This window comes from Lissotriton helveticus, chromosome 2_1 (assembly GCF_964261635.1).
Source record: "Lissotriton helveticus chromosome 2_1, aLisHel1.1, whole genome shotgun sequence".
NCBI lineage: Eukaryota > Metazoa > Chordata > Amphibia > Caudata > Salamandridae > Lissotriton > Lissotriton helveticus.
Genome location: NC_136059.1, coordinates 1018474291 through 1018490166, shown reverse-complemented (window position 1 = coordinate 1018490166; position 15876 = coordinate 1018474291). Strand labels below are relative to the sequence as shown.

General features: G+C 42.5%; 1 protein-coding gene across 1 annotated transcript in view; it reads right to left on the bottom strand.

Moving 5' to 3' along the window:
* Window positions 1-15374, bottom strand: part of OSTF1 (osteoclast stimulating factor 1) — a 107018-nt gene extending 91644 nt beyond the window's left edge. The window contains exons 1-2 of the mRNA XM_078677809.1: window positions 15356-15374; window positions 647-742 (exon numbers count right to left, since the gene is read on the bottom strand). Coding sequence (XP_078533935.1) covers window positions 647-742; window positions 15356-15374 — 115 coding nt within the window. The remainder of the gene's footprint in view (window positions 1-646; window positions 743-15355) is intronic.
* Window positions 15375-15876: the final 502 nt, after the last annotated feature.

The window sequence follows — 15876 nt, the reverse complement described above, 5'->3', positions numbered from 1 at the left end:
TATACCACCTATCTCAATTCTAACCCCATTTACTTATATTGTGGGAGAGGTGTGGCGCCGCGGCCAGGGCGACTGACGCTGGAATCTGGGGACCACGGTTCGATCCCCGGCTCCGGCGGCAGGTTAGCCCAGCACCATGTGACTCTGGGCAATAGCTCGCTTAATCTTCCCGACGGCCCCCCAGCGCCTAGAGTGTAAAGGATACACGACGATTCTGCAGGAGCGTCAGGAATCCGAAGTATAATCCACAGCCTTCCCCTGCAGCCTTCCGACTCTATCAAGCACTAGAGCACAGGAGGCAAGCCAGGGGAAAACAGGGAGACAAAACAAGGAAAGGTTGGGGGTAACAATTGGGTGTTGAGGGTCTTCAGACTGGTCGTCTCAACCTTCTTGTGGGCTTGGCAATCAAGAGAGACTGTAATGCAAAGAGTTATATTCTTACATCTGAAGAGGACAATCACATTCCCAATTACACAACATAACCTTTCATACCTATCTGGTTGTATGTTAATGTTCCTGAATGGATATGGGAGAACCTCTGGAAATGGATATAACTGGAGCTGCAGTGTAGAAGACAAAACCTTCATAAGTCTAATGACTCAATGTATACTTGTTATATGAGTGACTAACAAAATATCCTGCTCACTCTGATCTTCTGTCTTAACTGCCACGAAGCACACCCCAAAGGTTTGTTTGAATACAAGAATTCGGTTGCCAATATCCTTGATAGTGGGAACAAGATCTACAATAAACAAAACAGGGCATCAAACACTTCAATACAGTCTTACTGATACCAAGTACAATGTGCAGCGCAATAATGCGCTGTTACCGTGTTTCTGGAACATGTAGCTGTAGCCCAATCCTCACTGGTCCACGCAAGATATCAAGTCCAAATAGGTGAAATATATCACCAGAGCTAAATCACCCCCAAGGAAATGGTGTCAGAAGGGATGGGCAGGGGTAAAGAAAGGCCCTAACTGACTAAGGAAAGAGCACCGGTAACAACCCGGCCGCCAGCGGAGAAGAACCCGGCTGGCAGCGGAGCAACCCGGTGTAGGAGAAACAAGGAAGGGTGAAGGTTTGCCCGGCCTGTCAGCGGAGACAAACCCGGCTGACAAGCGGAGCGGTAATGAGGCCAACAGCAGAGAGAGGATGCCCGGCTCGTCAGCGGAGCACAAGCCCGGCTGACCAACGGAGCAGTACTGAGGCAAATGGTAGGGAGAGGAATCCCGCCGGATGGCGGAGTTAAACCCGGCCGCCGGGCGGGACACCAGAACACTGGAAAGGCATCAAAATCGGGAAACGACACGGAACGTGTCAAACTGCACAAGCGTGGTGGTGAGGCACTTGGCAAACGAGAGGGACAGGCTGCGGAGGCTCACAAACGAACCAACGGAGCCAAGAACACTCTCGATACAGAAGAACGCCAGGACGTAGGAAAACGGAAGTCAGGCACAGGAAGTCAGGCAGCAAACGAACCCAACGGAGCTAGACGCTAGAACGTGAAGCGTCGCTCCCTGGGTCAAGGACACCTAAATAGTGCACAATTAAAGGGACAGCGCACTGGGAGGGGGCTTGAGGCATGACATAGAGACCCTTACGGGTGATTGTGCGCTTTACAAATGTGGACTTTACTTTATTAATACCTTCCCCACGTTAGCATTAGAATAATAACTTGTTTTAGTTTTCCGCAAAACAGATGCCAAGCATGTGAGTTTCAAAGCAGCCATCTTGATAGCAACTGCGCAAGCGCTAGAAATTTCCTCCAAGCAAAAATACATCATTCTACGTAGATGCAGTAGACGCATGCGTACTAAAGATTTTCAGTTAGCGGCCATTTTAGAATTTTACTTAAGTTACTCGTTAGTAAAACACATAGGCAAGCTTCATCTTCTATAGTGTAGTCTGTTGTGTATATTAATTTATACAATACAAAGTTAATAGGGGGTTAAAAGTTACGTGAGAGGATTGCGTCCGAGCAAGTCTCTTTTCTACGAGTCCTCGCTCCATCAGTACAACCCCAACAACATGTATATATTTGTACTTCTACTAAAAAGAATATTTGCACCAGAGCCCATAGAACAAATATATAATTGTGATTTTCTACGATAAGAGAGGTAAAATTTATTAGGGCACTAGAGCTTTCTGATTTCCCCATATGCTGCATGATGAGTCGTAACTAGATGTGTTTCAATCCATCTACTGTAAATGAGTCCATTTTTTTTTTCATTGTACAAAATCCCTCTGTAGTCAATCTTTGAATATCTTCTCCTTGATAAAAAGGTCTCAAGATTTTCCAATAAGCAAATTTATGGGAGAACTGTGGAATATAATTTATTGTCATCAGCTAAGAGAGGAACAAAGTGAGCCAAGCCTCATGATTACTCTTCCTCAATGCAAATAAATCTCCGTGATGAAAGAAATTGTGGGTTCATCGAAAATCTTGTGATGCAGGGCATCAGCAAGCCACTCTGCAATAGCGAGGCAGTGAACTTTCCTAACAACTCTTGCCATTTTATGGACCTACACACATTTAAAGAGTTCCTTCCGGTTTTGCGGTTTAAAATGTAGAGAAAGTCTACCTGAATGATGAGTTTGGTACAGCGAGTATGGTAAACAATATGCCACTTGTATGATCCAACCACACAATTATCAGTTTGATGCATCTATCCCCTTGTACATAGTGTTCAGTAGGTCTTGAAATTTGTGTCTAAACAAGGTCTGAGGTGAGAGAGAAATGGTAAATCACACATTTTAGATGTCAGAGCTTTAAACCTTTTATTGTTAAATCTTTATCCCCGGACTTGTTAGACAAACGTTGCATTTCCTTTAAACGTTTCAACAGATAATCTTTAGCCTTGTCCATCGTACACATAATGTCATTAGAATGTGTTGTAATTCTTAAGTGTCCCTATGAGGTCTTTTAAGCTGGTGGTCAAATTTTTTTGTCTAACTCAGCATGCCTGTGGCAGTAAGGAGCCACCCTGCTATGTGCCACTAGGTGATGTAGTAGGATTAGAGAAAGAGTTGTTCATCCTGATCCTGATTGCAGGGCATTTGAATACATCTTATCAGTGTTGTTCTCAAGCCACCCTTATGTAGGATCAGGGTTCTAGATAGGATGAATTCTGTTATGTCTCAGACTTCGCAGTAATTAAAAACTGACTTTTAAATGGGTCCCTACCAAGGGTGGTTTCCTTCAATGGGCAGGGGGGATGCGCCCACCCTATTTCTGCGCTGTTGAGCATCTGCATACCACATTTGTTTTCAAATGCTAAGTAACACCAGTAGCAATGTTACTTATCATTTTAAAACAATTGTGGAAGCCTGCCCTAGTCCTACTACCTGCCTGCCTGTGACGCACCAAGTCAGGCACGGGCATCAGGCAAGACAGACAGGCAGGTTCTTGTGAAGTTGTGACACATGCGATTTGCGCGTTTGCACTTTGCGCATGTGTCACATTAAATTTTAGCAAATCGGTGCCAGCCTGGTAGTCACTGTTTTCGTCCTTATGGGGGCTCATCCACAAATGACGCCAGGCAGCATCATGTTTCCAGGCATCCTCGGGCGGGTACAGAATAAATACCTGTACCTCCCGAGGCTGCATTGTTTAAAGCTGCCAATTGTGACCAGTCCGACCCGCCCTTTCACTAGTCCACACTGCGCAATGGCAAGCCGAGGTCCACGAGGCTATGGAATGCCAACTCAGCTGGGATAATGCCAGAGATGTTTTTTTAGGGTAAATAATTCTGAAACCGTTTTAAATACAGTTTTCCTCTATTTTTAATGTGGGTGTGGAGTTTATTACAGACATTTTGTAGAGAAATGTGTTTGTGTTTCATGCAACATCTGTACAAATAACACAGCACATCACAAATGAGAAATTGGAGGGAGGTCATAGAAATTATTTGCAATAATATTAGTGAGCTGCTGTTGTTTTAGAATACTGAGAACATGTCACTAGTCCTGAATATTGGATGTTAACACATTTAGAATTTGGACGAGTGTGCCTGTGCACTGTGAGTGACCTGGCCAACTGGGTGTGAACAAGCTTCTTGTGTGTCGATTTAAATACTGTATATAGGTTTCCCGATTTATGCCCTTATATAAGCACAATTCGCATTGCCCGTATTTTGGCATAGAAACCCAACCCTTATTTAGGCATTATCCATGCTAACCAAATACAGGCGTTGCCACCTACATCCGTCCATCCACGTCACAACGAGTTCTTGAAAAACCAGACTCTTAAGCCTTTAGGACTTCCCCTTGCTTGGATAATTTATTTCTCCAAGAACTCATTTTTTATGCATGAACATCTATTCCGTAGGGGTTCATTAATGACATTCCTCTGCCCACCTTTTACGTCAATACTGGCATTCCTAAACACCTTCGAGGTATAAATATACCTTCACTTGCCATGGCAAACCACGGCTCCGCTGCACGGCTACCTACCGGCTGCATACTTGCATGACGCGGCCTACCACAGGAAGTTCTGAAGGAATTTGAGTCCCCGCCTGACGCACTGACCAGACGCTGTCATCCTCCTCGCAGAGAATCCAGCTCCAGCATTTCTGACTCCCCTTGCGAGGTGTTGGAGATCGGGACCCGGAAAGAGATTCCAACCTCTCTCATTCTAAGGTATGGAGCAGACTAGAACCTAGAGGGACTTTTGGCAAATCTTGGCAACACCAATCCTAACAATAGCTAAACTAGACTATAGAAAAACCGCACCTACTTCTTACCTCGTACTACACTTAGGTTAGGTACACTGGGGTAGAACTAGCTAGAAGCACCAGACGAGTATTCACATTTTGGCCTGTGTTATATATGTATGTATTTTTATAAATATATGTCACAGCTACAAACTATGCTATTGCAGTATTGTTTTATCTTACTGCTAACGCTGTACGTATTATACTTTGCATTCTGTCTTACGATTGTAACAGTTCATATCTCTTGCACGAGAAACAAGACTGTTCAATAAAGCCTTTTTACTGAAACGCCCGTCTACCTATTTCTGTGTAAACTCTGTAGAAACGAAGCATGCACGATTGACTGAGTGAAACTGTTATCTATTGTTTCCACGATTCTGAGACTGTTCCGATTCTAAGGGAAACAAAGTAGTCAAGTTTATGCGGTTGTCAGAAACTAATCCCTTCTTGTTTATTCGAGAAGTTTCTAGTGACCTCTGAGTTAGCTGGCACACACAAGTAATTAAGTTTAATTTACTCGATAGAGGCATACTGAGTTCAGTCCAATGCCACAACTATAGTGGATATTATTCCAATGCATAGAGCTTGTCAGGGATATAGGAACTACACTACATGGCGCCCAACGATTTGGTAAGGCACTAATTTAACCCTAGATACTGAAGTAACTCAGTCATGCTTTTCTCAGAGACCCCTACTCATAAAACTCCATAAGACGTCTGGAGTGGGTAGTGTGGAATTTTAGTTCGTGTACTAAACATTATCTACGCCATCTTGCAGACTTACGTATGAGCATACACGACAGCCATTTTAGGTACCATGGTCTCCCTGCTCCCGATCGCCCCGTCAGCACACTTCCCTGACCTGGCAAGCGCCCCCCCATGCACCCTGACTGCCCCCGCTCTCTCATGCACAAGTCATGAGCCCTCCCCTCCCGCATGACTCTGTCCCTAAGAATCGCACCCCGCGCCTGACCAACACCTCCTGTCCGTCCATGAATACCCCTCCTTTGATGACCCCCTTCCTCTGAGCCTAAACGTCAGCACGGACCGCTGGTCATCCTTTAGCCCGAGGATACAGTTTATTGCCCATTACTGTATGCACTCGCCTCTCCTGAAAGGAGCCACTATTGATCACGACCTCCCCACCCCCCGAGATTCGATCAGGCGCACACATTCCGGAGAGATCGGCAGAACACTCAGCTGCGTGATAGCCCCTCCCAATCATATGAGGGGAAAGGTTCTCTACTGTTGTCATGTGTTGGAATGGGCTGGAACTGGGGGGTGACAGGGATATCGTTCTGACGTCATTCTCATGCTCTACAATGTCCCTGTTGTAATAAAGGACGTTCACATGTCTTAAACCAGCGTATAAAAGACCAGGTCTCAGAGAGGTTGGGAGAGCACCTCGAGACGATACCTTGTTGTCCGATCTGACGTGTTCTACTCCGTCGGAATAAAACTTGTTTCCTGTCTTCCAGTCTCCAGCGCCTGCCTCTTTATTGAATAACTTCGTATGGTATTAGAGGCGTTTTACGCCGGGCAAATCTAACCTAGGAAACAACTACTGAAATTGCCTGACCATTGTAATTGATCTTTAACAGTAGGGATAATATCTGCCGTAGCTGAGTAGGACGAAAATCCTATGTATTAGCTGTTTGGTTTTTTCATCGTTGAAGGATACAGTGTTCCAAAATATTGTGCACCTTATCTTTGTTTCCTTGAAACTTGTTCTACATTTTTCATTAAAAAATGTCACAAAATGGGGATAATGCTGAGTGTGCTCCAGTCGACGAAGCATTACATCTCGCTGTGGATACTACCGGTTTTAATGAAACCGATGCGGATGCGATTCCTATCCATCGAAATTTAAGGAGAGCCATCACTCTAAAACTTATAAAACATGGTCTAACACAAGAGGCGGTAGAGCAGTTTTCGTGTCAGAGGCACACAAATCTTTTCAGACAGACGTATTCTATTCATGAATAGTATTCCCAGAATCAAATCCAGTAACAAAAATGTTTCACTTCTACAAAGAAGATGAACCACCTGAGAAATATATTCCTTTCGAGGATGTTGAATTTCCACTCACATACCAGGAGCATCAGCTCTGGTTTAAAGGCGCCCTAAAACATTTCAATCACATTACCAGGCTCGGCCACTAGGTAGACCAGGAGCAACATGACCGATTTTAGCCGTCTACACACCTCAACCTGACAGCAAAGACATGTCAAATGATGAATTACTCACTCAACTCAAAGAGTTAATCAAAATTTATAGACAATTGGTTCAATATGTCATGCGGACTTTCACAATCCAACCTCCATTAACCATTCCAAATCAAACCCCACACCAGGGGAATACACAAAAAATTTCTCCACAGACTTTACACGCAGTTATGGGTAAAATCCCCACAAAATGTGAACAAATTCCATTTTAGATAGCTCAAAAAATTACTCAAATCGAAGCAGTATTTCCTAATACTAGCCCTTATGAGAAACACAGAATTCTAACAATCTGTCTATCAATGGGGATAACACCACATTTGGAAGACTGCACCACTTGGGGCACAGTCTTCGCTGCCATCTATACTAAAACACGTGGTGTTCTGTCTATTGCGGTAATACCTGATGTCCTGAAACAAATTAAAAATGAATACGGGGCAGAGCCAGCTCTGAATTTATATATGAAGTTGCTGAAAAATTTGAACCAGGTCTCAACAATAATATAATATAATATTAAAGAAGAAGCAGCATCAGTGGCAATCCGCCAGAAATTAAGGGAATTTGATGTAACAGATCATCTACACGAACTACCCAGAATAACTGAAAAATCCTATGAAGAATTAGGCAGAGACAGTTTGAGTGGAAAACCAGTTAAACCACAACTGTCTGGAGTTCCTGAAAAGGACTCTATTAAACAAAATCCTACATCTTCTAAAAAGAAGTGGGAAAATAACAAACAACATTCAAAAGAGAAACGTTATCAATCTCGAGGTAGGTCTGCTCAAAGGAGCCCTCTGAAAGGAGGTATAACCTCAGGAATAGGGATAATTTGAGAAAACCGGATAGGTATCAAGATACTGATACACGTTCCTCTCGTACCTTTCAGATATCGTCATAGACATCAGAAAGAAGAGGACGGGCAGATACAAAAGAACGCATGAAGTCCTTTGAGGATCAACACGTTCAGAAAAATAAACCAAAACCTCAATTCTCCAAGAAGAAGGTCCAGGTCTGAAGATCAGACATGCCAAGAATTCATTCTGAGAACACAACTCAAGAACGGAGAATGGGCTCTGACAATGCGGGACAGTGCAGCAGAAGTAACAATAGCTCACCAGAACCTGAAGGAACTTCTGGAGACAGTGGACTTGAATGAGTACATACAAGTAGAGACTGTTGACACCAAGGTTAGTTGTCCACAAAAGTTAATTGAAATAACACTCTGGACGGAGGGAGACATATCAAGAAAAGTGAAAGCACTCTTTTGGGAGAGACGTTCAAAGGGTTATGATATACTTATAGCAGAACAGGACTGGCCACCAGACTTTGTCAGGGAGTGCCCACATGGCGAAGACATCCTTATGCCATCCTTCTCCAACCATGTTCCAGTACATTTAAAATAGTAATAATAATAATTGCCCAGGCCGAAACATTATACAAAAATCGTGTAGGATGGGATGAGGATTCGCCTCATCATAACATCCAGGCAAAAAATAAACCAACTGCACAAAGGCAGTACCCGATTAAGCAAGAAGCTAAAAAACAGGCCAGGGAGATCTTAGATCAACTTGAATACCAAGGGGTGATTGAAACATGCACCTCATCAATGAACAATCCTTCGTTTCCTGTTTCCAAACCAGACAATACATATCCTCTAGTTTTGGATTACAGACACCTAAACTCTTGTTGTAAAACATTTGCAGTACAAAATGCACACAGTACAGCTTTAATGAATAAAATTGTGCGTAAAAAGTATAAAACCACATTAGATATTTCTAACGGTTTCTTTTGTCAAAACAGCACCTGAGAGCAGGTATTTGACAGCTTTCTCAATAATGGGGACCCAGCGTCAATTTTGTCGACTCCAACAGGGGTTCAAGAACAGCCCGGGGTTATTCTCAGCAAGGGTAACAGAGTTACTACAAATTTGACGAGGCATTGTCATATGTCGATGACATCTATCTGACAGACGATGACCTGGATAGGCGCTTGAACAGGGTGAATACTATTATACTGGGCTTCGCCTCTGAGGGTTATAAATTCAATTTAAAAAAATCAAGAATTGCCCATCTCAACGTCCTTTTCCTAGGATATGAACTATCAAGTGAAGGCAAAAGCCTGGCAGCCAACTTTTTAGAAACGTGTGCGCTGCTCCAACCTCCAAAAAAACAGAAAAATTTACAGTAGATTCTAGGTTTCCAGAATTTTGGAAGAAGATACATTCTAAACTACGCAGAAAGGGTTAAACCACTCTACGAATTAATCAAACCTGATTTTAAAATCACACATTGGACACAGGTACACACAGATATCCTGCGTTCACTTCAAGCAGATATGTTAGCAACAAAACACTTACAAACATGTGTAAACTTACGCAACTTAGTGATCCAAATCATTCCGGGTCAATGCGGATTCACTTACTTAACTTTTTTTTTTTTTTTTTTTTTGTTTAAGAGATTTTTATTAATCATTTTTAAAATAGAAAATAATATACATGTCATAAATATTGGAAGAAAGTACTTACTTAACTTTTAACGAAGGTGAAAAAGTACCAATTGCATACAAATCACATTTGTACACACAAGCAGAAATTAAATTTACATCAACAGAAAAAATTCTGACAGCAGTTCAAACAGCTGTAGCAAAAGAAAGAGCCCTGGCTCTGGGGAAACGCATTATGGTCGTAACTCCTGGACCAGCCTTAGAGGCAGTTACAAAAGCGAGCATTCCGCATGCAAAAGCTTTACATCCAAGATGGATACAATGCGTTAATTCACTTGCTGCAACTGATGTTGAATATGTTTTCAATCCTTATTTGAAAACACAAGCGTTCTTGCAATACGAACACAAATGTCCTCTGCCTACTGAGATTGTCCCTCTTGACCAGTACGAATGTATTATTTATACTGACGGATCTGCACAACCGCTATGGGAAGTAAGCAAGCTTATAGTCCAGCGTGCATGATCTTTAAAGGTCGTATGCGTGATGGCAAATTTAGACCAATGGTCCCAAAAAACAAAATCTCTAGGAGATTGCACAGCTCAGCGAGCGAACTACAAGCATTCAAAATGGCACTTGAAAATATGGATCGCGAATTCCCCACACTCATAGTGGGCGATTCCTTTCACTGTGTCCAATCATATAATGAATATTTGCAGAATTGGCTTCAAAATGGTTTCAAAGATGCAAAAGGTAGCACAATCAAGCACAAAACGCTTTGGGAACAAGTAGTTCAGTTGCGAAATGGACTACAAAACACTCACGTGTTACACACGCTGAGTCGTCAACGTAATGGCGTTCAAGTTAAAGGGAATTCATTGGTTGATGAAGCCACGAAGAGGGCTGTGCAAACGGCTTCCATAGCTGCAATCACTCTTTCAAAAATGAGAATAGACAGTGAAATAATACTGGCTGTCAATTCTTCAAGCAAAGGCAGCGGTGCAGCATTACCTAAAGAGTTTCCACTCAAATACTCGTATATAATTGATGCGAACAATGTTCCGTTTGCTCGAATCCCTGGAGTGGGGGATAGGGTAATACCAAACATGGAACATAGATTAGGACTAATCCTAGCAGCACATGAAGGGATCCCCTCTGCTCATGCAGGTGTTTCCGCCACAGTATCATTATTAAAACAGAGATACTGGTGGCCCAGCATTAGGAAATAAACCAGAAACTATGTGTTGGACTGTGAAATATGCCAATAGATGATAGTCTCTACTGCGAAACGTCCTGCGCAGACGCCCCTGTTAGTTTCATATAAACCATTAGCTTGTGTTTACCTGACCCACTGTGGTCCCTTACAAAGGGATGGTAACTATAAATATATCATGGTCGCGGTGGATTCGTATTCAAGGTTCCTGTGGATGTGGTCTCAGCGCTCGGCTGACGCTCGAACTGTTAAAAAAGATTTGCGAGTCTTTATCGGCACATACGCAATAGGCACACTTCACTCTGCCCAGGGTCCTGCGTTTAGTGCTCGAACTTACAAAGAAGCCATTGCCAGTTTGGGTGTAGTATTGCGGTATTCTTCTCCATTCCATCCTGAGGGAAATTCTGTTGTGGAAAGAAAAAAACGGGACATAAAGCAGTCTATAACAGCTAGGGTATTAGGTTTGGGTGATGGGTGGGTCAAACATCTTTATGGGGTCCAACAATCATTAAATAATTTGCCAAGAAGTTCTCTAGGGGGTGTCACTCCATATGAGGTCCTATTTGGGACTTAAATGAACTAAGATCTAAACAAAGCAACATGTTCCTGAAGCCAACCACCACTGGGGAAAACCAGCCATCCCAGCAAGGCCTGTCTGGATCCCAAAGCTTGGTGATCTAGTCAGGGAAAAGATTGCGGACAAGAAGGAATTTGGGCCTTCTTACAGACAACCAGGTCCTGTCCTAGCAATCCACGGATCAAGAACAGTACTTTTGCCGCCCCTTGCAGGTAAAAAGGAGAAAGGATTTGTGTCCATCGACCTGATCAAACCACACTATGTGGCCGATACTGAGCAGTAGGCAAAGTGGACTCCGACAATGTAGCAGACGCACTCCTCTAGCTACAATCCAAGAGGTTCAAACTGAGAGACTCATCACCTTTGAAGATTCTACAGTAAGAAATGAAGGACTAAGCAACAATGCTATGGAACTCATTCCTCTTGAAACCCAAATAACAGTTTGTCCTGATACACCTGTCTACAATGAAGTAACAAGTGATCAAGTGCTTCCAACGATTTCAACGAATCCTTCTGCAATTCCAACCATTGACAGAGCTACCTCTGGCAATTTCATAAACTTTGATACGTTTTCTGAGGATCCCAGCAAACCTGAAACGACGCCAGCACAAAGAACTTTCAAAGAACAAGCAACAGATTTTTTTCATCTCCTGAAAACGACTTATCTGCTTTCACAATGGATTGAACTATGGATTGTTTTGGGAATTTTCTTCTTTCTACTTTGGTTAGCTCTGGTAATAACTCTGGGTATGCTGATAAATGGAAGATATATTCAAATGAACACAGCAAGTAAAAGAGTGAACTTACTTCTCCAGCCACACAAATCATTCCATAGTGAAGCAAGAGACTTACCAGAAGTGAACATTACAGCCGTTCCTATACCAGATGGTATAGTTTAGGACAAAACGGAATATGACATTTTTGGCCCATCTGAACTTTTGAAGGTTCTACACTTGTTTAAAATTTATTTAAGTGACTTTATTACCTCTACTACCTTTTCTGATGATTGGGACTTCGCGACTGTTAATAACATGATGTCTGTTCTAGAAATATCTGCAGTATTCACAAATCATGAATATTAGGAGGGTTCATCAGACTATGAACAAATGTATTGTTATAACCATTATAGCCATCATTTCTTGCATATCACCTAGAAATGTATTTATGTATAACCAATGGGAACATTGTCCTACACCTCCAAAGGGTAGCTCAAAAACTTTTGCAAAGAAACGTCCATATTTTTCATGGTTCAACTTGTCAAATTTAGAAACGTTTTCTTTAAAAATGTGAACAAGACAGGAACGAAAAATATTTGAACCATTACAAAACAGATTTCTGCAGCCTTTATTTCCCAACTGTCTAGACATTGTTTTGACTTTTGGAAAGACAACATTGAGACAAAATCTGTCTGGGGTACAAAAGAGAGGCAAGTGCAGGGGGTAGAAGCTTTGTTTAGAGCCTGTATCATCCCTGAGCAAATTATGTTTTTTAATGACACTGTCCAACAAACTTCTTGCCTTGGGATAGCCTAGATCAAAGACATGAACACTCCGTCCATACCTGCACCTGCAAGTAATAGCCCAACACAGGGGGAGGTTAACGTACATACTATTTTGCATCACAACAGATCAGACCCAGAATGGAAAAAATGGTTGCTCTGGCCCACAGAAACAAACAACTGTCAAGGTCGATTCCTGAACAAAACACAGGGTTTCGTTATCAATAGGCCAGACCCACGCTATCTTCAAAGACAGCATCCAGGGGTAATAACAACATACAGTGTGGGGAACTTTGCCTTGAGTGGCTACAGAAAGCTACACTAGAGGATGTGAAACAAAACTTAACTTTACTTCAAGAAGACGCAGACCTTAAGGAATTCTTGCTAGGTCCAAGAAAACCGCATCTAAAACGTTTCATGTATGCCAGTATCTACGCTGCTTATAATGAAATATGGAAGGTTACCCAAGCAGAGACTGCAGAAAGAATACGAGAAATTGATCGTATTAATTTAGAGACATCTCTCGCTGTAGTAGACAATGGGTTAACAACTCTGTCGTCCAGCATATATTCATTTGACAGCATTGTATCCTCTGCCATAGACATAATGGAACAAGAGTTGTTCATGTTTCAACTTGGTCAGTCTCAACTACGTTCTATCATGCTATTAGGCTGGACGCTACAAAACCTGCATGCAGGCTATGATCCTTGGTGTTTAATCAACACTACGTCACTGTTTTCAGAATTCAATCTCACTGATAAACAGATCAAACTGACACAAAGGGGAGCAGATTATACGGTGCAGAGCATTGAAAAACTGGAAAAATTACCATTCACAGTGGCAGAAAAAGCAGCTACTGAGTGGATCATACATGGTAAAATTACTCTGCCTGTTACAACTTTCCATTTTCAGTATTGCCTAAAACATATACCAGCAGGCAAATAGGAAAGGTTGGGTAAAGGATACATCAAGACATTTTGGGATTTACCTTACACACACAGATGTTGGAGTGGGGGCGTGAAGTGTTTCTTAGCGGTACAAACTGTGAAAACACACAAGCGGTTCTCTCCCATGGCAGGGTATTAATTTACACTGGGCCTGTACTGGTTCCACTACAAACTTATCCTGCCGCCTGCAAGGTTCACCAGCTGCTGTGATTAATCCAATTTTTGGACAACTTTCAAGTGGAAGTTACCTTATGTTGAATGATCACAGCTGCTGTGGCATGTTGCCAGGTATCCCATATCTAGTAACGGTTACATCCAGGGTCACTTGCTGTATGCAAGTCTTGATCCCCCAAATAGAGACAGCTAGGGAGTCGCCTTTATGGCCTTCACTGAACATCTCTTCTATTCGAATTGATACTCTAAGCAGAATGAAAGCCATTCTTTTGCAACAAACAGTGCCTCTGACCTCGGCCAAACAAACCTATGATCTACAAGTCGCAAGGACTTCAGCCGAGATACATGCCCTTTTGAATACAAACTGCCCTATACATTTCTCTGAAATGTTGGGACATATCCTAAACATGGCTGATACGAGCGTTATTGCACATGTATTTAAGAACGTGTGTTCAGGACCTTGTCAAGCAGTCCTCGTAATCAATCCAAACTTCCTGCACTCAGTGTTTGGTGGTCTGCCGCTAATTCTAGCACTCGTTGCAGGAATCCTGTTTTTATTCCTACTGCTACGCTATGGCAAGCCAATCCACCGGCGTCACTCCCAGCACAGTGGAGAAAGCTCTCCTGGAAAGGAAGTGTTGTGAGCGCATAGTTCAACTTTTGGGTTTACCTCGTCTACGAGAATTGAATACCACATGGTTTCTGTCATTCAGACGAATCTGGCAAGATTGCATCTTACCTGTTCTACGCTGCCTGCTTTGCGGTGAAGAATGCTTGCTAGACATCTGTCTAACACACCGATCAGTTATGCCAATGAATATCGATACTCTGCTGGACCCGATAATGGCCCATGCTGTCTGTTGTCCCCAGCGGCTACCAATCCTGAAGACGGCATTCATTGAGATCTCACAGATGCAAATTGCTGCTGCTGAGGTTCGAGATGAATCAATAGACACACAGGTAACATTGGAATCGAACATTGCTGATGCTTCCAACGCTGAAGGCGATGCTTCGCATCTATGTGCAGTTAATCTTCCAAACAAGGTAAACCAATTTTTACCTACGATGATAGCCGACTATTTTTCTACAGGATTAGAAGATTTCCTGTTTTCTCCGTCCCCATACACTGACTTTTGATTCAGCACACAGTGTACCGGGAAGACTCTGAATTTAGCCTTTAGTTTTCAAAAACAAAGACTAAACTTTTTCCTATGATTATTTTTTTTTTTACAAATTTGTATTTTTCTTTTTTGGCACAGTAATCTGCTTATAGTTGAACTATTCATAGAGAAAAGAATTCTTTGAAACATTTCCAGAGACAATATGTCACCTTGAATTATGTAACCTGACTTGAAATGGGGGCTAAGGGAGAGTGAAACAGGGAGTAAACATGGGGTAGGTACTATCTTTCAGGTTCCCACCCAAAATAAGTATAGTATTCAGTCCACTCATGAGGTTGAGGATCAACCTGAAACAGAATTAGAACGAGAGATTGTGCTAATTCCTCCAAGTAATCCTGCACAAATTGAGACTACATTAGCAATAGGACCTAATCCAGAAAATGTAGACATACCATTGACATCTATCCTCATGAGCCTCCGGGAAGAACTTAAAACACGATTTGAAAAATCAGAGGCAATCCAGGCTGATATCCAGGCCTCATGCTCATCGCTTGCGCAAAAACTAGACAATGTGGTTGCTCGGACTGGGCAACTGGAGGCAGAAGTCAGCTTGATGCGCAACGACATAACCAAAAACTCTAAAGGAGTAGATGCCCTGGTTAAAGAAAATGCCATCCTTAGAGAGGATATGGAACAAATTGAAAACCACTCCTGTAGAAAGCTGCAGTTTAATAGTATAGCGGAAGCAGTGGAAGGGCCCAATATCAAAGCCTTTCTGATAAAACCATTAAAGGAGATGGCCTTAAAGGAGAGACGACTGGACATCGACCTAGAGTTAGAGATCCAGCAGGTCCATCGGGATCCATTCAAGAGAAACTTGCAGCGGCAAGAGTCAAGGAAGATTTTGGTACATTTTCTATCTTATTCTGTTAAGGAGACTATCCTACTGGCTGCCCTAAAAAACGGCCCCTAT